Genomic DNA, 24,903 nt, shown 5'->3' with positions numbered 1-24,903 from the left:
AGCCAAGCATCTTTCCAGAACGTGGACTCCCCATTTCCAATGTCGAACTTGACGGAAGCGTCGAAGAGGGCCGAGATGACATGGTCATGCTGGAGGGGGAGAGCAGCCCACGGCTTCGAAGGATCGGTCCACTGCCACCATAAACACCTAAGTCGCAGGGCGGTGCCGGCCAAGCGGAGATCCTGGATTCCCAATCCGCCGTAAGGGACCGGTCGGCATACTCGTTGCCAAGCGAGAGCACAGCGGCCGTCGGACAAAGGTAGGCCTTTCAGATCTTGTCTAATTGTTTGATCACCCACGGTGGAACGACAATGGACATGAGGGTATGCAGCGAGGTTGAGGAAAGCACTGATTTCACAAGAGTGACCCGACCGAACTTGTTTATAAGCTTTGCTTGCCAAGTCGTAAGTCTGGACACGACCTTGTCTACCAGAGGTTGAAGGTGGTGCTTGCAGAGACGACCAGTAGAAAGTGGCACCCCGAGGTATTGAATGGAAAAGGCCTACACCCCACAAGGTAGATGCATGTTGATCAAATTGATCTCATCATCACCACAGCATATGGGAACGGCCTGACATTTGCCTAGGTTCGTTTTGAGACCAGACACCATCCCGAAGAAGCTGAGAATGTCCAAATGGGCTCTAATGTCATGGGAAGTTGGTGATAGGAAGATAATGACGTTATCAGCGTAGAGGGAACAACAATGTGTGATTGATCCATGTCCAGAGGAGTCAATGAATCCCGCTTCACCCACCTTCGTTAAGATGCGGTTAAGAACGTCTATAACCATCACAAAGAGAAAGGGGGAGAGAGAACCCCTTGCCGTAACCCCCGGCGTGGCGAAGAGGCGACCTAGGGATGAAATTGAGGAGAATCTGGATGAAGGAAGATCCTAGAATAGCTTCGACCTAGTCGCACCATGGCTGCCCGAAGCCCCAAGCATACTAACACCTCCATGAGAAACGCCCATCTGACGGAATCGAGATGCACATCACACTTCCATCGCTTAAAGCAAGCGACCACTACGCTGCAGTGACATGGTATCATCCAAAGCCCCAACTTCCCGGTGAAATTGGTTAGTGGGGTGTGCATTGGTCCATTGCTTTCCCTATAAATACCACTCGCACAATGGCAGTTCGGCTTCGGCACTCGCCGGACACATCCACTGGGCGGTTCTTCTTTTCCTTGTACTTTGGAGGCCACCTCTCTCTCTCTCTCTCTCTCTCTCTCTCTCTCTCTCATGGGGAGGATAAAGAGTGGGCGACGCGTGACACTGCCGCTGCTTCTCCTCCTTGGAGTGGCGCTGCAAGGATGCACTGCGCAGGGCGGAGGAGGGCTCACGCGGGGGAGCTTCCCCAAGGGATTTGTGTTCGGCACCGCCTCCGCCGCATACCAGGTTGGTGGTTTCTTTCGCCATCTCTCTCTTCTTCCCAACTCATCCCTCTCTAGACTGGTAATGGCGATTCTTACTTCTAGCTCCATCGCACTACTGCACTGACTCGGCTTCAATCCTATGATTAGTTTTTTGGATTGATCCAGGCTCGTCTATGTATTTTCTAAGGCATTACTTGGACTTGCGGTACACCTGATCCTATTGTTTTGCTCTTTAGTTGTGGTTTAATACACGCCAGAAAACTAGTGATATGGTGGAACCAATCAATTGCGCTACAAGGGGGAGACGAAATCATGGGAGCCGGGAACGGACAACAGGCTGCAATGTGTTTTCCCTTCCCTTACCACAAAGTTGTATTCTTGTCCTGTGTCCTTGGGTTTGCCCGTTTCCCTTTGGACAGTGCCATTTTGGATCTTCCTCCTGGTCTCTGCAGTATAATAGTATCCAGGAGCCCTTTCAACCACCTCAAACATCAGTTTCAGGCTTTCACTATGCACGCACGTATACGGCAAAGCTGCGCAATGAGCTAGAAACATTGCTATCTCGAGTCTAGAACTGAAGCATATGCTACATCTGGCAACAGAAACTCTGCTTCAATTTTCAAATAGTGTGCAACACACCAGGCTTTTAGGAAGTAGAAACACTCTTGTATTCATGCACGATGCACACCTAACTTCAGGTTGCTAATGTCATCACACTCTACAGCAGGCTCAATATAGCATAGATTGATCATCCTGATCAAGCAGGGCAGGCATGCACCCACCTGAGTGAGTTCTTTTTTCGATAAAAGAAACTTTATTGATTCTTATCGAGTTGATATAAACACCTCTGACTCTTGGATGCACACTGCCAAAAAAGAGAGAGGAAAATGCGGAATCCAGTGGAGGCGTCCTGCTGCACCTCTGACGGTCTGCCCACACCGACGAGCTTCTCGGTGGTGGAAAAATGCGGCGGAAACGACCGAAACCTCTAGGAGTTCAGCTCAAGTTGGCTTATAATAAACCTACATTTTTTTGTTAGACGATGATAAACCTCAACCTGCTGCCGGAAGGAACGAACGAACGTACCAGCTGATTCGTTCTCATGGAAGTATTTGGCAGATGTGGATCTGCTCTTGCTAGTTGCTGCTACTATGGATCGTGCCCTTCTAATCTGAACAATTCTTTTGCAGTACGAGGGAGCCGTGAAGGTGGATGGGAGAGGACAAACCATCTGGGACACGTTTGCACACACTTTCGGTATGTATGCCGAACTTCCTCTAGTTGCTCAAACGCATGGTTCTTCGTACGAGGGACAAACGCCAGGGTTAGTTCAGGAGCCTGATACCTTACGGAAAATATATTCCATTTAGACCACCCACAGTGTGGTAAAAAAACGATGCTTCAACGGGAGAGAGAAGATCCAGGCATCGATTTTTCCATTGTAGCAGCGGATGCTGAGATGAAAAAAGTGAGCTACGAAGAAAGTAGTTGGCCAGATACCCAATCAATAAAAAATGATTTCACAACTGCTATCATGCCTAATATAGTAACCATCATGGTCTGTCGCTTCAATTCTCGTAATTGGAAAGTTACGAATGAGATTCATTATTTTGCAATGAAAACAACATTAAAAAACTCTGGACAATTTTGAAATCAGATCGAGCGTCATATATACATATGCAAAAAATTCATTATTGATCCACCGTTGATTACAAGATTTAGCTTTTAGAGAAGAAAATAGCCACATTATCTTTTATTTACTTAGTTGGTCCTACGCTCGATGCTCACACGCTGCATCCTCCTCAGCTTGATGCCGAATTATTAAGCATGGGGCCCATTTTTTCTTGTCATCGATGCCGATGCTGTGGCTGCTTAGGGACGAAAAACTAGAGCTATACGCTTAGAGCCAGTGACACGTGGTAGATACTGCAGTACCGCCCCCACTAGGGAGCAGGGGCAGCACATGTCAGAAACTTATGGCAGTCAAAGGAAAGATGGGAACTTGACAGGTTGATGGTCAACGACAACTCATAAGATCATGTTATTTTGATACCTAGATGCAATTAATCTCGTTGATCCAAGTCTTTCGATGCGGAAATTTCCGAGTCTCATAAACAGATAAACTTGCAAGGCGCAAGCTTGTACGCTTGCGTTCTTCTCCAGCTTCCGTCCTTTCTGCACAGTTTGCCCTTCTTTCGCAGTCGCTTAAACCCTGCCTTTTATGGTAGAATTTCATAACCACAAGAAAAAATTTCCTATGGTTAAGCATAAACAGCTACATTTTTACCATGCGTGCAAGCTTTGGCATTGAGGCTTGAGAAAACTCCCACTTCTGTCGAATAATATGCTTGTCCAATTATTGCCCCACAGGCAGCACTTTGCAGCTGCGTGCGATACTGCGATTGTCTTTGCAGGCAGTGACGCATGACAGTGGTCCTCCTGTGACCATGGCATGTATTCCAAGTTTGATGCACGATTTCCTTTCGTAAAGTTGGGCACATAGTGGAGCAAACAAGGGCGCAATTGGGCTTGTGCGAAGTGATTTGCCCCTACCTACCCTTTGCAATGAGTACAATATCGATCTGTACTCCAGTGATTGGGACTTGAGAGGAATGGGTAAAATGCATACGCTTTTAGCTTCGTCATTTATCTGGCCCAAAACTGTGGGTTGGATTTAAATGGACTTAGCATGTGGCAGCTGTATTAGTTGGCATTTGTTCAGACTCTAGAGTGGTGGCTGTTCTACTGATGCTCAACAGAAGAGGCTCCCGGATTTGTGGTTGCAGCAGCAGTCAGAGCCTTAACGCAAAAGTTTTGCCTTCTCCATTTTGCAGGCAAGATCATCGACTTCAGCAATGCTGATGTCGCAGTCGATCAGTACCACCGTTTTGAGGTCAGCAGTACGCTTTAAGAGTGCACGTATACATATCTCATGCCTGCACCTCGCGATCTCTATGACCTATGATATGATCTCTGTGACGTTTTGGAATTGCTATTTTCAGGAGGATATACAGCTCATGGCAGACATGGGGATGGACGCGTATCGGTTTTCGATTGCCTGGTCGAGGATTTTGCCAAGTACGTGATTTGGAACGGAAATGCTAACAATGTTGTCCTTGATGTCAGACTGATGTTGCTGACTGATGCAAAAAAAAAACCAGTCTCTTTCATTTCGGTTGTCTTCAGTTACTATTGTCATTCTCATTTTAGCCTTGTGCCGTTTCTTGTTGCTTCAGATGGTACTGGTCAAGTCAATCAGGCTGGCATCGACCACTACAACAAATTGATTGATGCACTACTATCGAAAGGTGAAAGGAAACCATGCAAACAAAAACTGTAGCACCGAATCAAATAAATGGTTTGAGCTGCTTACATTTGAAATCTTTCAGGAATTCAGCCATATGTCACCCTCTACCACTGGGACCTCCCCCAGGCCCTGGAGGACAGGTATAACGGATGGCTTGACAGGCAGATAGTGTGAGCCCTCACCCTTTAGCTTTTACTCTAGCTACACTCTTCACAATCTTAACTGATCGTTAAGAAGTAACCAATTGTCCATTTCCCTGCTCAAAATTCAGTAACGATTTCTCCGCATATGCCGAGACATGCTTCAAGGCATTCGGAGAGCGTGTGAAGCACTGGATCACGCTCAACGAGCCGCACACAGTTGCCATTCAGGGCTACGACGCCGGGCTGCAGGCACCAGGGCGATGTTCTGTGCTGCTCCATCTGTACTGCAAGTCAGGGAATTCAGGCACCGAGCCCTACATTGTCGCCCACAACCTCATCCTAGCTCATGCCATGGCTTCAGACATTTACAGGAGGAGATACAAGGTGATCACCTCTTTCTAGCCTTGTAAATATTTCATACTTCCGATTCGATTCCAATAAGACCATGATAATGAGTCAGCATTGTTTTCCCCATCAAATTGTAGGCGACTCAGGGTGGCCAACTTGGGATTGCATTTGACGTCATGTGGTTCGAACCGATGACGAATAGTACAATTGACATTGAAGCTGCCAAAAGAGCACAAGAGTTTCAGCTAGGATGGTGAGCAGCTCGACTCCATTTATGTTGCACCATTCGTCTTCTCGTGAATTATTTTTGTGAAGCTATACATGGATGGTTGCTAAGTCGGTTTAGTATGGAAGGTTCGCGGATCCGTTCTTCTTTGGCGATTACCCGGCGACAATGAGGACGCGGGTTGCAGACAGGCTGCCCAAGTTCACAGCAGATGAGGCTGCCCTTGTCAAGGGGGCACTGGACTTTGTGGGCATAAACCACTACACCACTTACTACACCAGGCATAACAACAACAGCATCATCGGAAAACTACTGAATGACACCTTGGCAGACACCGGAACCATCAGCCTTCGTGAGTTCTGATCATCTTTGCAAAGTTTACTTCACCTAAAAAGGAGAAAAATATAAGCTACTTCAGATCTTTCAGAGACATGCCAAGTCGTTAAATTTCCTAGTACTATTGTCTGATTGTAATGATCTGACTTATTCAGTTCAGAAATTCTAACACCTCGTTGATCGTATAGCTGATATAGCATGGATGCTGATTTTCTTTTTATTCTTTGCATTTTTACAGCCTTCGACAAGAATGGGAAACCGATTGGAGATAGGGTGAGTTCGGCACCACATTCTTGCATTAGCATAGCGACACCATCTCAATTTTTTTCTGAAGCTTGGTGTGGTTATGCAGGCCAATTCGATATGGCTGTACATCGTACCCAGCGGGATGAGGAGCCTGATGAACTACGTCAAGGAGAGGTACAACAGCCCGCCGGTTTACATCACTGAAAACGGTAAGAGCACATACAAAACCTGGTTACCTGGATCGATTATCCTGCTAGATTACTTATGAGTTCTGGAAGTGTTATACCGAATACTCTGATCCAGGGATGGATGACAGCAACAACGCCTTCATCTCCATCAAGGACGCCCTCAAGGACAGCAAGAGGATCAAGTACCACAACGACTACCTCACCAACCTCGCTGCCTCCATAAAGTACAAAAGATACTATCTCACATTTCCATGATCATAGAACATAACGAGAGCGTGCAGTTTGCCTCAACTCCTGGCCTGATGCTGCTGCTGCTGCGGCTGCAGGGAGGACGGGTGCGACGTGCGTGGGTACTTCGCGTGGTCTCTGCTGGACAACTGGGAGTGGGCGGCCGGATACTCCTCGAGATTCGGGCTCCACTTCGTGGACTACAAGAACAATCTCAAGAGATACCCCAAGAACTCGGTGCAGTGGTTCAAGACCCTGCTGAGCTCCAGCTGAAGGCGGCACATATCATGCTTGGCCTGGCCATCTGATATCATATGTATTCAGCTGTTGTGTTCTGCCCAAGCACATAGGATAATGCGCGTCAAGCTTCACTGTACACGTTGGGAACGGTCTGTGGTCAGCCTGTAATCCTGATTCCTGATACGATACACACGCATACAGATAAGACCGCAAAAGATGACTCGATGAACGTGCAAACAGCCTAGCCTTTCCGGCCCTCCTTTGTTCTGCAACCTTCCTTGGAAAAAACCGATAATGGTCTTCTGATCCAGTGCAGAAACCGTTTCGTCAGAAAACCATCCAATTGATTTTTTGCCACCGCCAAGAAATAGCTTTACTTATTTGTTACTTTGACCCACCATTATTAACTCAGATGGTTCTATGTTTTATTAACATAAGTGTTATCATAATTAAAAGATAAATCTTTTCAGTGGTAAATCATCAATTTATTCGAAAACACCAGCGTTACGGTTTCAATCCGTGGCTGTGTGCAGCCGGCGGTTGAATTGCGTATTTACTTGCTTGGGCGTCAGCCGACGGGTTTTCGCAGGCGCGGCGAACGCAACCCAGCGTTCGAGCGGAGCTTGCCGCGCGCGCGGCCCACGATGACGGCACCGCACGGCGCAGGCGGGGCGGGCGCCGTGCACGCGCGACTTCCACACCAAGCGTGTCGTGACTCCGCAGCCGGTCGACGGCCGTGACTCCCCTGTTCCCCGCGCCCGCCGCCCGTGGCTTGCGGCGGCTCTGCCTTTTAGCTTTAGCCCCCTAGCGCGGCGCGGCTTACGCACGAAGACCTGAAAAACGTCCATGGGCCGTGGCGCGGTTGATTTGTTTGCAGATTATTACCCTGTTTTCCCGCTGACGTATTTCCAGTTGCGGCGCGCCCAAGAGCCGATAGCTGACGAGCTAATTCGAGTGGACCTGCTTGCCGGCTTGCTTGCCTTGCAGCCCAAAAGACGGAGGGCTTCCGCAAGGCCGCGCCACCGCGCGTCGCACGCGAGGCGGATTCGGCCATCCAAATCTGCAGGCACAGACGTACGCATGGCTTCTACGGATGGACTCCCGCCTCCCCCTCTACATCACGGCCTAGACAGGCCTAGCGAAGCGAGCGAGGATCGAGCGTATGTGTGTATATATATATATATATATATTATGAGTGCATTATATATTTAATTTATCTTGTATTAATTATCTTTGTATGTATTAATAAATTACTTATTTATACTATGAGTGTATTGCTAATATATAGAAATAATTTAATATAATTTAATTTTATATTCTTATTAAGGACTCGGTTCACACAAAATTTCTCACGTGAATAGAGATGAAAGAAGATTTCCTCTCGATAACTAAATAGGGACATAGATAGAAAATTAGTCCCATTACCATTCCTTCGACCCTCACTTTTGAAATTAGATCTCGGACAAATTATAGTTGCACATATATGCTCAATGATACTATACGTTTGCGCTGAGGGTATGAAACACTCCAATCTATCCCTACCGTAAGGGTGTTGAGTATGGTGTGCGTTGAGTACGGTGTAAGTGGGGTGTGCGTTGAGTACGGTGTGAGTTGTGTGCGTCCTTCTCTCTCAAAAAAAAAAGGAGCGAGCGAGGTGCCGCCTTGCGTCGCGCTCTCCGCGGTGGACGGCCGCAGGTACCCGGTTTCCCACATGCCAACGTGCCCGCGGAGACCCCACACACACTCCAACCACGCCCGCGCCACCTAGAAACACGCCCACTGCGCACGGCGCCAAGTATATACGTGCACCTGACCGACGAGCGGGTGCATCGTCGTCATTACTCGCTTCGCCGCGCCGCGCGGCGCGTATCTCTCACGTGATTGGCTCGGCTGCCAATCGCGTCGCCCGGTAGCCGATGGCTCCCGTGCTGTGTGCTCTCCACCGGCGCATGGGGCGCGCTACATGCGCGATGGCTGCTGGCCAATATAGGGATACGTCCGGTCAAGCACCACCTCGGCAGCTACATGAGCCGGTGCAGTGCGCCAGTGCGAGGAGGGCAAATACAAGGGGAAAATACAAAAATTCCCCGAAAAATTAGTCTGATTTTGAGATTCCTTCTAAAAATTATTTTTTTGCAAAACCCCTCTAAAGGCAGTCTGATTTTAAGATTCTCCTTTTGCATTTTTCTTACATATACACATACGTATATAGGGTTGCACACTATTTCTTTCACAATTTCCGTATATTTATATACATGTGTGTATATATACGTATATAGGTTTGCACACTATTTCTTTCCCTGTTTCTGTATATATCCTTAATTATTAATTATCAAAATCTCATTAGCTAGTCCTCCAACTTTGCTAAGAATAAAGCAATTGGATTATATACAGTAGAGGATTCGACTATATTAAAACTCACCTAGTCGGAAATGTTTCATGCTATTCTTCCTGGCTGGGAATCTTCTCTGACTAAATAAACCTTTTCTAGTAAAAAAAATTCTCCAACTGAATTGAGTTCTACTTGCAGAGATCAGAAATTACATCCCGACCTCATAAGCCCAAATATAACCTTCTTATTTTCTGTGTCATCAAATAATATCAAAATAAATTGCATGACTTGTGAGGAGAGTTGAAGCAGTTATATTGTCAAAGACAACTCCAAAGTTTGAAATTTGTTAGTAATATATATATATATATATATATATATATATATATATATTATATATATATATATATATATATATATATATATATATATATATATATATTCGCTTATGATTTTTTCTTTCAAGATTTTCTCATACGAGTTTACAACAAAGCAATAATCAATATATATTATATTTTTTCTTTTTTTCTAGGTTTTTAAAAGAGGTTTAATAGCATATTACTATTACTTTCATCGTATTTTTCTTATATGGTTTTTTGATGAATTCTCAAGATGATATATGTGAATCAACATTGATCAAAGGAAAGAGTTAGAAAAATAGTAGTAACTAATGCTGGCAACCATTTGATAGTTGTTCAATCGGCAACTACCCGATGGTTGCTCATACACTTTAGATTAACCTCAACAACTTTCACTTTCTTTCAAAGGTGATATTTTCGTCGTGAAAGGATTTTCGTTCCCTTCAGCACTCCAACGATTTCCCTTCATGATAAAATTCTCAGAATCATTCTCTTCAGGACGAAATTCTCAGAACATCTATTCCAGAGCAATGCCCCGTATCTATCTCTTTCTTTACATTGCAATCAACTTTCAACACCGTTGCTGCAGAATGCGGACAGTGTTGAACCGGCTGACTCATTGCCAGGTGGGCACAAACAGAAAACCCATTCGCGATCGCCAACCACAGCAGTGTGGAGGCGAGCAGGGCGAAATGTGAGCCCAGAGCCGCCACTACACCACACAAGGTGAGCCCGCCACTGCACCTCGACCAAGCCACCTTCCGTAGCACCACGAAATTCACATCTCAACAAAGCTAGAAGATAACCCATTGAAACAATCACCGAACAAAAGAACTTCATATAAGAACAGTTGCACCTTTGCGCAGTTACCAAAAGGGCAACAAATGACATGGAAGCTAAACTTTACTGTACCATCTTTACATGTAACCAGCTTCATAAAAATTATTCGCCGAATGAAAATTACCTTCCAACACAAGATGGAAAGGTAAGAGTCATGAGTCATCGTAAAAACACCAGGTGGCCACCAAAAGTCAGCCACGTCAGTTGAACCCGCCTATCATTATTGACAGATTTGTGGGTTTGGGGCAAGGAAGATGAGCAATAAAACAAATACTCAAAAAATTCCTCCGCTTCAGCACATCATAATGTGCGACGCTGAGGCCATAATATACTGATACCAAAAGGGGCAATTTTATCTTGCTTTTGCAAACTGTAAACACGGTACACTGGTTGATGGATCTAGTATCGGAGCATGTAGGTCCGGCGCCTGAACCAGTTGTAGTCCGGAAGTCCTTGGATTGGTCCCATTGCAGCAATAGCAACATCCTGAAAGGAAATGGGTAGCGAGACAGTGAAGATTGGTTTACGCAACATAGCAAAACATAAAGAAATAATGGTAATATTATGCCTATTTTTTCTCAAGCTATCAAACAATTCAAACATATTGGTTGTAGGCGCGCGCGCACACACACAAAATGAAATAGCATGCTCCTATCACTAGAGGTAAATCACAATAACCAGCATGATAGATGATATGATAATAGCAGCTTCACAATAAAGAGCGTTCATCTGCATGAAATGCAGGCTCAAGTGACCAAAATTTGCCCTGCTTTTAGCAATTTAAAAGACCGTGTAGCGATGATAGTTGGCATTGCTCATTGCTCGACATTAACAAATGTTGAAAATCTACAGAACACAAGGCTGTAGGTTGGAAAACAATACCTGGTCAAAGATGAAACGGTTTGCAACACGCTTGACAGTGCTTGCATCAACTGCATCTATTCTTGCAAAAAGCTCAGGAATAGGAATTCTTCGGCCATAGATAAGCAGCTGACACAACAAGGGAACAGAAATAAGTTATAAGGGCCAGCACCGATTATATGGCGTAACATCACATGATTAGAGTTCATTAATACCTGACGACCAATATCCTCAACTACAGCAGTGGAACCATCAAGGTGGAGTTGGATACAGGATTTCAGCTGAAAGTTTCACAACAAAGCAATGAAAATGCAATACCATAGGCTGTAAAGTTCAATGGCAGAATAGACCAGCAACAGGAAAATTATCATGAGACAACATGATTGTCCCACAAGCTCGCAAAAAACACACAGCACAGAAGTACGCTTTTTACTATTCAGTGTCTGAGTTAATTGACTACAATTAAAGGTGACCCAAATCAGAACTGACTGAAAGATTACCTGATTACGCGCACGGATAACATCCTCTTCCGTAACCCGGTATGACAATTTGCTCATCTCATGCATAATTGCAAAAGCCAAATCATCCAAGCAATCAGCCTGCAAACCAAGGCCAAGTACAAGTTCACAAACAAGGTATACTACCGCATAAGAAAACCATTACAGCAAGATCACAATACTACTGTGTATGCTAAGGAAGGTTGACAGGAGATTAGTAAGTATTCAAAAATCCATTAAAAGTCAAATAAGATAAGCATAATTAACAAAGGCATATAATTTAAGGGCAATGGACCACTAAATTGGTACGAACTTTAATCCTTCTGCACATATCCATCTCTTGCACTAAAAAGATACATCGAGTCTTGTTAGTTGGATATTTGGAGCAGAAAATCAAGCTTGTAAAGGCATTTGAGTCCAGATAACAAAAAAAGAAATGCAAAACAAAGCTCCCTATTTCCTTTTGTTCACACTGCATAAACAATAAAACAAAACCCTTTGCTCTGGCTCTCCAAACAAGGTCTGTTACCACCCATTAATGTTGAGAGCTGTAGATAGAAGGAAAATGCAGCATGCTATTTAATTTTTTCCATCAAGTGTAAAGAGGCATGCTATTTACTTCTTTCCATCAAGTGTAAAGATCATGTTCTCCATCCCACAACATTGTCATCACGAAAAGACCCAACTGCCACAGGTTGTGGAACTTTCTTAGAAGTCACGGAGGGTTGGAACAAAGCAGATGCTAAAAAGGAAACAAGGGAAGAAAAGCACTACATCATTATTAATATTTTCCGAGCAACCCAATGCAAACAGTACACATTTTAGGCCTTTTTTGAAACATCCCTTTCAAGGATTTTTTAATAACTATTGTGGTTTTAGGTACACAGTTTCTTCTAAGGATTTGCACTCAAGCTGTATGTCACTATGCAAAAAGCGAGCTTTTACTCAAAAGTAGAGATGGAACACTGACCTTGGCGACAGCGTAGACACCAAATAAGCCAGTGTCCTTATAATTCGTATTGAATGCCATTACACTCTCAGCTATGTCATTGATTGCTACCCTTTGTACAAGCTCTGAACTGTAACAGTTAAGCAGAGGACAAAAGTAAGGTCCATGGGATAATGCCCATAAAAGGCAGACGCCAAAAAGAAAGAATGAAAGAGAGAGAGAAACCCACCCCATGTGCTTCCCTCCACCAACACTCTTGTTCCATGAACCAAGCATAGATTGCATAACCATCAATGCAATAGAATCAGGATCTAGCCAGGATGCTCCATTGAAGGCAACAGCAAATTGAGCGAGGGCCATGTCATCATCAATGATTCTAACCTGTTATGTAGCATAAAATGGTAATATCAATGCGCACTCATGATGAATAGCACGTATAAGTGTAAATCAAACTGCAAAACACACCTCAGAACCAGTAAAAGAGGCAGGTTCCTTAGCAACCAACATGCTAGTTGTTGTAGGGTCAGTTGATAGCTTGCTGAACAACTTTGTTGCCTGCTCTACAATATCCTCATGTTTAACAGCACCGGCAGCAGTAATAACCTGAAAACATGCAGAAGTAGCCCCCAAATCACACTACAGCAATAGAGGGATCATGAAACAACGTAAATGCATTACAGTTACACATTTTTAATATCATGTACCATTCTAGAAGCTGTATAATGAGTAGCGATGTACTTCTCGAGGTCTTCTTTGGTGATTGACCTCACGTTATCTGCAGAACCCAAGATTGGTCTGCCAAGGGATGTATACTGGAATGCGGTAGCATGCAGATGATCAAATATAACTTCCTCCGATTGTCCCTCAACCTATACAAGATAGAAACAGATACAGAAATAACATTAGACAAATTTTCAAATACTGCCAGCCCCTTGACAGGAAGCAAGGCTAAGTAGAATTTGCTGCATAGGATGCCTTGGCTAATCAGTCAAATGAGTAAATGAGGATTTCCCATTAGTAAGAATGGTCAAGCAAAAGCAACAAGTGCAACAACAGAACATATCGGAAAATGGTCCAGCAAAGGACTGAAGAAATTGAGCATAACATCCAAAAATAGATGTTGCACAAAAACTCAACAGAAGATGATATACTCTATTTTATACATTATGCCTTCATCTCCTTGCAGCTTGTCCCACTTATAGTCATTCATCAAACCTCATGTTCTGCAAAAGGTTTTCCATTCTACTAGTTTTGCATAAGTTTAACAAACGTTTCACATGCTAATCACTACTCTCTTTTTAAAAATAGAAAAAAAGAAATCCCGAATCAGTTTGCAAAAGGCTCATATTTGATACTAAACACCTTGATGCAGAAGGCTCAATGTAGCCAGCACTTCTGAATACAGATATATGTGTTGTCATGATGAATGTACCAGTTCATAACAAAATGCATAGTCTTAGGAAATCAGGTCGTTGTGAATTACTATTTCTTTTCTTTCCAAGATAACTTTATATTGGTACAACAATAAAGAGTAACAATCTGTTCATCACACTATAGAACACTTATGCATCTAATCTAAGGCCAACCAAACGATATCCAACTAATTACTTAAACTGTTCAATGCATCAGAAAAAGAACCTACTAAAGCAAACGGATATCTACGCATCAGGTGGCATACCTCCTCCATCTCTCGCAGGATCACATCGCGCTCACGTTCAATGCGGGCCTGATCGAGATTAGAGTTCTGCAGAATGTCGGCGAGGACCTCCAGCGCACGGGGAACATCCTTGTCGAGCACCTTGGCGTAGTAGGTCGTCTGCTCCCGCGACGTGTAGGCGTTGAGGTGTCCGCCCATGTCCTCGATCTCCTGCTCCAGCTGCGCAGCGCTGAGCTTCCCCGTGCCCTTGAACAGCATGTGCTCGACGAAATGAGCGACGCCGGCCGCCTCCTCCGTCTCGTACCTGCTGCCCGCGTCGATCCACACGCCGACCGTGGCCGTGCGCGCGGCGAGGGACGACTCCGTGGCAACGCGCAGACCGTTGGGCAGCGTGGTGACGCGGGTCTCCGGCGCCGCGAGGATGGACGTGTGATCGGCGTGGGCAGGCACGGGGCTGGCGTAGCGGAGGAAGCGCGGGTCCGGATGCTCGAGCCGCCGGATCCGGGCGTTGACGGCCTCGGCGATGCGATCGTATGGCATCACGGGGGCGCGCACAGGGGTCGCGTCGGGGGTGATGACGCCGGGCCCCGCGGCTACGGCAGTGGAGGCCACGCGAGCGTTCCCGGCCGCCGCGGCGATGGCGGAGCGGTGGCGCACCGCGGCCGATAGGATGCGGCCGAATGCCATCGCGGCGGATTTGGGCGGTGCTCTCGCCGGCGGCGGCGGAGGCGGAGATCTGGCTGTGTTAGGGTTTGGAGCCGGATGGATGGATCGGGTGAGAAATAGAGAAGAGTGGGGAGGATGCCTGCCTGCCAAGTGGGGAAGGAGAAGGGCTGGGTGTGCGTAGCTTACCGCGCTAGGGCCCACGTGCCATTGAGTGGAGGTTGTTGAAGCGTGGAATGTACTTGCTGGGTCGCGCGTGCAATGGGTTTTGATTGGGCTGGGCCTAATCAAATTCTAACCCAGAAAATGAATAATACATTGTGAAGAGAGTAATTTCGAGCAGAGTTCCTATTACTAGCTAGTACTTAGGCGTTGCACTTGTATATTATAACGAAAATATAAATATAAATATTAAATATGTTAACATCAATTATAAATTTAATGTATGGAGATATAGATACGTCATGAGAGTGTCACTGAACAAATACGTTATGAGTTATATCATAGTTTGATTTTATATGAAATTCGAAAAAAGGAGAATAGATTATTTGTTAATTTTTCTTTTTATTTATTTATTTATTTTTATTAGTAAAGTAGGTCATATATCGGTATGGACTTTATTACCGGTTTGCCGAAAATCTCTCAAGGGTATGACTCGATTTAGGTCATCGTGGATCGGCTCACAAAGTCAGCACATTTTCTCCTGGTGAAGACTCGATATAGTGTCAAGGACTATGTCGAGTTGTATCTCACTCAGATTGTTTGTCTTCATGGGATTCCAAAGAAGATCATTTCTAATCACTGCACTTAGTTTATTTCTCATTTCTAGAGGAGCCTTCATGACGCAATGGGAATCAAGCTCTTCCATATAACTGCTTACCACTCTCAGACTGATGGTCAAACCGAGAGGGTGAATTAGATTCTAGAACATATGTTGCGAGCTTGTGTTCTCACATATGGGAAGAAGTGAGGGATTTGCTTACTATTTACGGAGTTCACCTACAACAATAGCTACTAGATGAGTATTGAAATGTTGCCGTTTGAGGCTCTCTATGGCTGAAGATGCTGAACACCGTTGAATTGGTCTGAATCCGATGAAGGGCATTTCTAGGCCCGGATTTAGTCAAAGAGGCAGAATAGCATGTTTTGGCTATTTGCAAGTGTCTCCTCACATCTCAGTCCCGATAGAAGAGCTATGTAGACAGCCGCCGACGAGAACTTGTGTTTGATATTAAGGACTTTGTATATCTCAAGGTATCGCCTCTCAAAAGGGTTCGACGCTTTTAAGTCTGAGAGAAGTTGTGCCTCATTATGTAGGGCCTTCCCAAATCATTGCTCGACGTGGAGAGGTAGCCTACCAATTAGACTTGCCTCTGTCCCTCTCCAGTATTCACAATGTGTTCTACGTCTCGCAACTGAAGAAATATCTTTGAGTCCCAACCGAAGTCACTGAAGTTGCAAATCAAGAATTGCAAGCGGATCTCTCATATTACAAGTGACCAATTCGAATCTTGGATGAAGCGAAACGCAAGACTCAACGACACTCTATTAAGTTCATCAAGCTGCAGTGGAGCAACCACACCGAAGATGAGGCGATTTAGGAGCGTGAGGATAAAATCCGCTCTGAATATCCTAAACTTTTTGAGAATGTGTATCGTTGTAATATTACATATTGGAGCATATCACATGTTTATAATCATCACCATGTTGAATAGAAAGTTTGTTCTCAAATGATTGCACTTAGAAACCTTTCGAACTAGGAGAACAAACTCCTATCGGCCTGACTGCTATTTGTCTGCCAGTCTGACCATCGGAGTCATTTAGAGCCCGAAACTCTCTGCATAGATTTCAGTTCAACTACTGTTTTCACGGTCTAATCAAGCCTACCTGCAGTCTGACCGAGCCTAGCAGCGGTCTGACCGCCAGCTCTTGTGAAGGGCCAATAGTTGTCTTTCCATTCTGTCGATGGATTTCGACGAAATTCATTTCCATTTATGGAAAAATCTTTCCCGTTCCACCACCGTCATTTTCTTCCTTAGTTTGCCGAATCTCGGGACAAGATTCTTTTTAAGGGAGGGGGAGGTTTGTCACATCCCAAAATACTAATTGCATAATTAAGCATGCATAAACATCATGGCCCTTTAATATCATATTTTAAGTGTTTAAAACATTTTGGAAACGTGTCTTTATCTTATACACGTTCCATCATATGTGTTGGGTCTTCCTAACCAATCTAAAACCCTTTAGGAAGGAATTAGAAAAAGACCCCCCTGGCGGTCCAACTGCACCACCATCGGTCTGATCGCCAGAGACGAGCAGAGCCACTTTGGCCTCTATCTCGGGGCAATCTGACCGCCCGAGCTTTCCGATCTGACCGCCATTGAAGCCATCGACCAAACTATTATCCGCTCAACCACCCACTCAGTCGTTTTTCCCCATTCGATTGAGAGAGAGAGAGAGAGAAAGGAGAAAGAAGGGAGAGAGAGAGAGAGGAGGGAGAGAAGATCCTCCACTCGAGCTTAACAGAGGCCGAAAATCAAAGGAGGAGATCGTCCACGAGTCCCCTATGTCGTCCCCGAGCTTGTCCCCAAGCCTCCCCTTCGCTGGAGCATGCCTACCTTGGGGATGTCTAGCCACTTAGAAACCTACCGGGCCGACCGCCACCTCTTCTATGGTCCAACTGTTGTTATACCCCAGTCTGACTGCCATCCAGTTCAAAGCTTTGTGCACTTAGGTTATCTTATCCGGGATTTCAAACTTCAGAACCCTAATCATTTGGCAGTCTTTTGCAAATATTTTCAAAACGCGGCATTGTATTATTATTCAAGCATACATCATTTGCACATTTTTTCATCGTTCATTTGTTTATGCAATGCATTATTGTTTCGTTTAGAGAGTGTCACGCCGGCGATCCAAGCGAGTGAAGGTGACGTCAATCTACCAGAGTTCTGTGAGTGTTGCGCCGGGAGTATCAGGCAACCGTCGGAGCAGCAAGGTAAGCATCTAAGCATATTGCACCTTTTTTTGAATTGAATGGAGTCTAAATTGATAAGTTGTCGCTTATGTATCATTGCATGGTTAGCGAGTCGATGTCGGGATTATATGGGTAGGATCTATATTGAATTCAATTACCTCTACCTTGAGTTGTTGATTATCCATATTCTTGTAGTCTTGATAACATTATTGATGTCTAACTTAAGAGTTATTCTAAATGCTTAACCATGCATAGGTCTCCGGTAGAAGTCGAGCGATGGTGCAACTATTGTTCACGAGCTTAGGGCTTACTTACTGTTTACAAACACAATAACAATGATGTAGGTTGTATGATAGGTGAGGATGAAGCGAGATGTGGGTAGTGCTAGAGGTATCTTCTACAATAGAGGAGATCCCCAGTATAGTTTAGGAGAGGAACCCGCTTGCATCGTTTAAGCACTGTCTGTTGGTGTTGTTGGCTTTAATACTTTCCGTACAACCATATATTCGGATAATAGACGAATGAGTTGAGTATCATATGTCGTGCTGATGCTTGCCGTGTGTCCCTATGACTGAATGTACTTAAAGATGCCTAAAGGGGGGTGAATAATCTTTTCTGAAAATTAAAACTAACCAGCGGATTAAACAGATGCCGGATACTCCGGTGAAGATTGGATACTCCGATCGGTCCGTAGTATACGGTCTAGTCCGGAGTCTCCAGTCTATATAGAAACTGAGAACAACTGAAGTCTAAAAGGTGAGAACAACTAAAGTCTAAAAGGTGATACTTGATCTAATAACAGCACAAAGCTTAAACAACAATAGATACTAGCAAGATGACCACAAAACTAACTGAATGGGAAAAATCCCAAAACTACAAAACTAAATGAAATTGCATAAATGATGAGACAAGAGATTATCCCGGAGTTCGGCCACCTCACAAAGAAGTGCCTACGTCTCCGTTGAGGAGCTCACAAAGAGCCGGGTCTTTTCCAACCCTATCCTCTTCTAGCGACCACTAAGATCAAGCTAGAATTTCCTTACTCAAGTCGATGTCGATTATAAACTTCCCGTGGTACTCCACAATGATTGGGTGCTCTACGGGCGACGTCTTGCCATTTAGGAGCACAAGACTCCAAGAGAAATGATCACAACGAATGCTTGATGATAAACTCAATGCTCAAATATCTCAACTTCACTCCAAACACAATTTCACGAATTTGGCGCAAAAAATAGGCACTAGAGATGTTTGGAGGGCTTTTAAATGCTCTTGGAAGGCTTTATGAATGTGGAGCTCAGCAGCAACAGCAAGCTTTTAATGCTTGGGGTGTGGGAGTATATATAGCTCACTCTCAAAAACTAGCCGTTACTATTCTGACACACTTACCCTGGAGTATCCGATGAACACCGGAGTCTCCAGTCTAAAATCCAAAACGGCGTCAGAACAGTCTCAGAACTATGTCACAACTAGTCGTTACGGTTCTATTAAGTTGCCGGAATCTCCAGTGAACACCGAAGTCTCCGGCCCAGGCTTAGCTACCACAGAGACAAAGTCCGGAGACTTGCCGGACTCTCCAGCCTCTCCAGGTGCTGGAGTATCCGGTGAACACTGGAGACTCCGGCCTTTTAAAATAAATACTAACCGAGCGACCCTTGGCGGAGTCTCTCTCGGAGACTCCGGTCAAAAACATCTTTCCTACCGGAGTATCCGGTGAACACCGGAGACTCTAGTCTTTTTCTTCCAAAAATAAATGCTTAACCGAGCAACCTCTGGCGGAGTCTCCCTCAGAGACTCCAGCCTAAAAACTCACCAACTACTGGAGTGTCGGGTGAACACCGGATACTCCGGATAATTAAAAATTTGGAATCGAGGCTCTTCTGGTGGAGTCTATCTCGGAGACTTCGGCCTAAATACTGAGGACCGGAGTATCCGGTGAACACCGGAGACTCCGGACTCATTAAACATCTGCCAATATTCCCGGTGTCCATGGGTGAATGTGTCTCTCAACTTATTGGTTCTAAAGGTTACCTTGAGCATTGAGACACCATGACAGTAAACAAATACAACCCTCTTAATAGTACGGCTAACCTAGACTCAATTTCAAAGATATAATAATTTAAATCCTATTGAGTACTACTCATTGCTTCTCTTTTCTTTTTGAGGGGCGTCAATCGTCGTGAGTTTTCATAATTAAGACTAAGATCTGTTCATGGCTTCGATAAATATATTAGTTCCTTAATAATTTTGTCATCAATAAGCCAAAACCCACTTAGGGGGTCTAGATGCACTTTCAATGACGTGTAAGAAAAATAAAGGAGAAGTAAGGTGATGGGGAGCTGAGGTGTTCGGGACACGCTTGCGGTAAGCCCGGTGCCATAGGGACATGTGTAAGTGAGTAGTTCTGGGTATAAGAAATGTTGTCTCAGGGGCCAAGAGGATAGTCCCGGGTCATGTGGGTAAAGTTGTACCCCATGCAAGGTGTAAGAACAATTCAAATTGTCGTATTCTCGGTCATGAGCATGCTTATGTCCATCTGCATCGGTCGTAGAGTTTCTGAATTTAGGGATATGTTATAGTATGTTGGGTTTGGTTGTTGAGGATTGTTGATTACATGAGATTGTTCCATTTGCATTTATGTGCAAGTAGTTGGTTCATGGTAGGAAGGTATTTTTGGTTAAGTAGAGGTACTCACATATAAGTGGTAAGTTTGGTTATGCATAGGAGTTTACTTAACCTTATGGCCTACTCTTTGCTAATGACTTATATGCATAATCCTTAGAGTCGGTTATTATATGCACTCATTATGGATTAAGTCTTGCGAGTAACTTCGTACTCACGCTGTTTTTTCAGGTTCTACCGGTGAGGAGGAGCTCGTGTTTGGCTACTTTACGCCTATCGATGTAGGTGGTAGGAATGAGTAGTGCAAAATACTTGTGTGGCGTGCTTTTAGGTGGAGCCTAAGGGCATATGACTTTACTTTGTTTTTGGGTGTTGATAGGTGTTAATCTTCCGCTGTGTAATTTCTTGTTTAGTTAGGAGGTAATGTGTTCTTTATCCTTCTAGCTCCCTTTTGATGTAAATAATTATAAATAGTTAAATATTTAAGAACTTGTAATATAATTTAATTATCCGCTCTTTCTTAAACTTTGTTGTAATGTTATATATTGGAAAGACATGTGTTCTGATCTTGAGCACAAAACAAGTGTCAGGACTATCAGGATGGTATTCTAGTTAATCATCGTGGTCGTGATTAAGCAAATGATCATCCTGATGATTAATTGGAATACTATTTAGACGGTTCCTCACATTCCTCAGGCGCTGCCCCTCGCCAGCAGTCCACACCATCGCCATCCGGCTAGCCCATTGTAGTGAACCCATGGATTGGGTTATTCCAAGCCTGGCCACTGCCTCGGCCGTCGCCCACTTCGGTTAGTCTGCTGGCTCAACCTGGTGCATTAGGATCGCCATAACTCCTAGCGCCCCACTCTCCTTCTACGGCGCTGCTACACCAGCTCCACAAATGTTCGCTCTCAACATGTCCAGACCTTCTGGCTCCCTATCACCCTCTTGGGACCGGACACAGCTCATTCGAGCACTCAATAACATGACTATGCAGTCTCCATTGCATGATGGTGATGAGTGGATCCTCGACACCAGCGCCTCCACACATATGTCATCAACCAGTGGTAACATCACATCCATTTCCCCCTTCCTATTTCTTCACATGTGGTTGTCGGCAATAGCTCGACATGTCCTATCTCTCATATCGGTTCTTCTCACATTCCTACATATTCTCGCCCTCTTTCTCTTCCTAGTGTCCTCATTGCACCGCATCTCATTAAGAACTTGTATCTGTTCAATCTCTTATGCGTGATAACAATGTTTCTATTGAATTTGATCCGTGTGGATTCTCTATCAAGGATCTGCAAACCAAGGAGGAGATTCTGCGTTATGAGATCTCAAGCTGGCTTCCTCTTAAATAACAGCATCAGTGGCTCTGCTCACCTGCTTGGCCAATACCTAGCACCATCGCCTTGGGCATCCCGACTGTGATTCCTTTCATAAGATTTTGGCATCTTTCTGTTTTCGCTATAATAAACAAGGCTCAAGTCCCTGTCACTCTTGTCGATTAGGAAAACACAGCTAGACTCCTGTTTTCTCGATCTCATTTAGAAACAAGTTTTCCCTTTCAGTTATTACATTGTGATATTTAGACTTCACCAGTGCCTAGTATCTCCAGGTTCCAATTTTACTTGGCAATTTTAGGTGACTTTACTCATTTCTCATGGAATTTTCCAATTCATCATAAGTCTGATGTTGCTCCTGTATTGATGCAATTTCATGCCTATGTTGCCACTCAATTCTCTCGACCCATTGTTGCTATTCAAACTGATAATGGCCGTGAACTCGACAACAATGTCATGCGATCTTTCTTTTCATAGCATGACATCAAATTTGAACTCTCATGTCCCTATATGTCTCAGCAAAATGGGAAGGCTGAGCGAATTCTACGCACTTTGAATGACAAAATGTAGACATTGCTCATTCATGCCTCAATGCCTTACAGATTTTGGGCAGAAACGCTAGTCACTGTGACCTACTTGATTAACAGGTGTCCCTGCAAGCACAAACAGCTCACCACCCCCTTTGAACTGTTGTATGGCTCTCCTTCCTCATATACACATCTTTGCATTTTCGGTTGCCTTTGCTTTCCTAACATGATGGCCACCACAATACACAAACTTGCTCCTCTTTCAGAACGTTGTGTTTTCCTTGGCTACTCATCAGAATACAAGGGATACTAACGTGTATAGAATAGCGGGTCCCCTGTTCTGTGAACCCACACCGGCCAATTCCAGTTGGCAGAAGGTTTTTCCTGGACCGGGGTCCCACCACGCGACCAGTCTACGCTCGCACGACCAGTTGTGCTTTCGCGACCAAGATCCTTACCACATAAGGAAATCCTACGACCAGTCTTTGCTACTTGCGGAGCTTATACTCACCAAACTAGTATAATCTTATTAAATACTTTCCACTCAAGTGTCTTTCCTTCCCAGCGGACAGGTCATGGTCAGTACAGAGATGTCATGCCCCACCCCGTAGTGTTAAATGCTACGGGATGGACTCGCATGCGTGTGTGCAAGACCGGTGAGGAGATAGGGCAGATCGACTGACCGGAGTGAGGTGAGCATGGAGATGTCTGACGGATGGGACGGTCTCATCAGTAACATCAAAGATAAGGGGTCCACTTGCAATTTCACCCTCTCTCTCTGGTATATAAAGAGAGGGAGGAGTCGAAAAAACTCATTGGTAACCGGTTTCAAAACACTGATAACCAAATACACAGGACATAGGGCTATTATCCTTCTATAGGTCTGAACCTAGATAACCCCTGTATTCTTAAGTTCATAGCATACGCACCCCACAAGCGTTGTTCACGCACCCCTCGACCGATACACCCCGAAATCATTATCAGGAATTAACCATCAATAGATACTGTTGCTATATCCTTTCCTCTCATCGCATCATCATCTCTCGTCATTGTTTTCTTTGATGAAACATGCTTTCCTTTCTCCTCTTCTTTAGCCACTATGCTCTAGTCCTCTGCGTTGCTCCTGTTCCTGGTTGTGATGCTCTGGATAAGCAAATACGTATTGTCGCTCATCTGACAACTCTCAGTCCAGTTAGTTCAGGCCCTAAACCTCGCGTTATTCCTCCAGCTAGTCCGCCATCTCTTGCTCCTTCTTTGCTGAGTCATCCTCTACTTCCAGCTTTTGCGGATCACCACCTGCATATGATGATTACGCCGATGTCTCCAAGCCGAACCCACGATACGCGCACATCTCCAGCACGCCAGATATCTCGCCACTATCTTCATGTGTGCGGGCTACCCTGCGTGATCCACATTGGAAGGTAGCTATGCAGGAGGAGTATGATGCTCTCATCGACAACAACACCTAGCGCCTCGTTCCTTGGCCTCACCATGCCCATGTCATCTCGGTAAAATGGATATTTTGACACAAATTGAATGTCGATGGATCGCTCAAACGTTACAAGGCACAATGGGTGGTGCGTGCCTTTCAGCAATGATCGGGGATCGACTTCGACGAAACTTTCTCCGCAGTTGTTAAGCCGGCCACATTTTGACAATCCTTGCTTTGGCGGTGACTCACAATTGATGTCAATCAACTTGATGTTAAAAATGCTTTCCTTCACGGTGTTCTTGATGAACAGGTCTTCTGTAACCAAGCAGCGGGTTCTACTGATCCCTACAGGCCTGATCACATTTGTCTTATGTCAAAGTCCTTATATGGACTGAAGCAAGCGCCTCGGGCTTGGTTCACACGCTTCGCACAATTTGTGCAGTAACTCAGGTTCACAGCTACACGTTCTGACACCTAGCTGTTTATTCTTTGCCGCGGGACCTCCATGGCGTATCTCTTGTTTTACGTCGACAACATTTTCCTCACTGCATCCTCCACTGAGCTTCTTTGGTGCATCATGGACTGGCTCCACTTTGAATTTGCCATGAAGGATCTGGGCCCTCTTCATTTTTGTCTCGATATTCAGGTGACCAGGACGAAGGGAGGCTTCTTCCTCTCACAGGCAAAATGTGCTAAGGAATTGTTGGATCGCGCTGGCATGCGCCATTGCAAGCGGGCCAGTACTCTTGTTGACACCAAGCCTAAACTCGCTGCTGGCAATGGTGCTTCAGTTGTTGATCCATCGGAGTATCGAAGCATTGCAGGTGGCTTGCAATATCTAACGATGACAAGGCCGGATCTAGCTTATGTCGTTCAACAAGCATGTTTACATGTGCATGACCCAAGGATTCTCACCTTGCATTGCTCAAACACATTTTTCGGTATGTGAATGAGATGACAAAAGTTCATCATCAACAGCTATCACTGCTTATTTTGACATCGATTGGGCTATGTGCCCGGATACTCGACGCTCGACTTCAGGTTTTTGCGTTTACTTTGGATATTCTTTGGTTTCTTGGTCATCAAAAAGACAACCAACAGTTTCAAGATCGCGTGTAGAGGCTGAGTATCGAGGTGTTGCAAATGACAATGTTGTTGGTTGTCAATGTTGTTGGCTCCGACAATTGCTAGCTGAACTTCATCATCCTATTGGA

General features: G+C 44.8%; 2 protein-coding genes across 3 annotated transcripts; one reads left to right on the top strand and one right to left on the bottom strand.

Annotated features, from left to right (window-relative positions):
- The first annotated feature begins 976 nt into the window (after positions 1-976).
- Positions 977-6,891, top strand: LOC133911894 (beta-glucosidase 6). Of its 2 annotated transcripts, XM_062354352.1 has the most exons (13): positions 977-1,396; positions 2,565-2,631; positions 4,209-4,267; positions 4,377-4,452; positions 4,611-4,682; positions 4,764-4,851; positions 4,953-5,208; positions 5,310-5,425; positions 5,527-5,750; positions 5,973-6,007; positions 6,087-6,189; positions 6,284-6,392; positions 6,495-6,891. In XM_062354352.1, the coding sequence occupies exons 1-13, from the start codon at positions 1,241-1,243 to the stop codon at positions 6,667-6,669; spliced, it is 1,536 nt and encodes a 511-aa protein (XP_062210336.1). In that variant the 5' UTR covers positions 977-1,240; the 3' UTR covers positions 6,670-6,891. The 2 variants fall into 2 exon arrangements, with proteins under 2 accessions (XP_062210336.1, XP_062210337.1); XM_062354353.1 differs by lacking the exon at positions 2,565-2,631 and having other exon boundaries at positions 1,309-1,396.
- Positions 6,892-10,133: 3,242 nt separating this feature from the next.
- Positions 10,134-14,940, bottom strand: LOC133911893 (probable mitochondrial-processing peptidase subunit beta, mitochondrial). The gene is made up of 9 exons (XM_062354351.1): positions 14,150-14,940; positions 13,176-13,340; positions 12,937-13,074; positions 12,701-12,852; positions 12,493-12,601; positions 11,526-11,624; positions 11,241-11,306; positions 11,047-11,154; positions 10,134-10,650 (listed from the first exon to the last, which is right to left on the bottom strand). The coding sequence occupies exons 1-9, from the start codon at positions 14,813-14,815 to the stop codon at positions 10,564-10,566; spliced, it is 1,590 nt and encodes a 529-aa protein (XP_062210335.1). The 5' UTR covers positions 14,816-14,940; the 3' UTR covers positions 10,134-10,563.
- Positions 14,941-24,903: the final 9,963 nt, after the last annotated feature.

Source organism: Phragmites australis, chromosome 3, assembly GCF_958298935.1.
Source record: "Phragmites australis chromosome 3, lpPhrAust1.1, whole genome shotgun sequence".
Taxonomy (NCBI): domain Eukaryota; kingdom Viridiplantae; phylum Streptophyta; class Magnoliopsida; order Poales; family Poaceae; genus Phragmites; species Phragmites australis.
The sequence above is the reverse complement of the archived record's forward strand: the minus strand, read 5'-3'. Positions and strand labels throughout refer to the sequence as shown.

Excerpts from the sequence above, each read along its gene's own strand:
- LOC133911894 (XM_062354352.1), top strand. The coding sequence starts at position 1,241 with ATGGGGAGGATAAAGAGTGGGCGACGCGTGACACTGCCGCTGCTTCTC. Across the intron at positions 4,683-4,763 it reads TGATGCACTACTATCGAAAG|GAATTCAGCCATATGTCACC; the intron begins GTGAAAGGAAAC and ends GAAATCTTTCAG. Across the intron at positions 4,852-4,952 it reads TGGCTTGACAGGCAGATAGT|TAACGATTTCTCCGCATATG; the intron begins GTGAGCCCTCAC and ends CTCAAAATTCAG.
- LOC133911893 (XM_062354351.1), bottom strand. The coding sequence starts at position 14,815 with ATGGCATTCGGCCGCATCCTATCGGCCGCGGTGCGCCACCGCTCCGCC. Across the intron at positions 11,625-12,492 it reads GTGTCTACGCTGTCGCCAAG|GCTGATTGCTTGGATGATTT; the intron begins GTCAGTGTTCCA and ends CTTGGTTTGCAG. Across the intron at positions 11,155-11,240 it reads TTGAGGATATTGGTCGTCAG|CTGCTTATCTATGGCCGAAG; the intron begins GTATTAATGAAC and ends TTGTTGTGTCAG.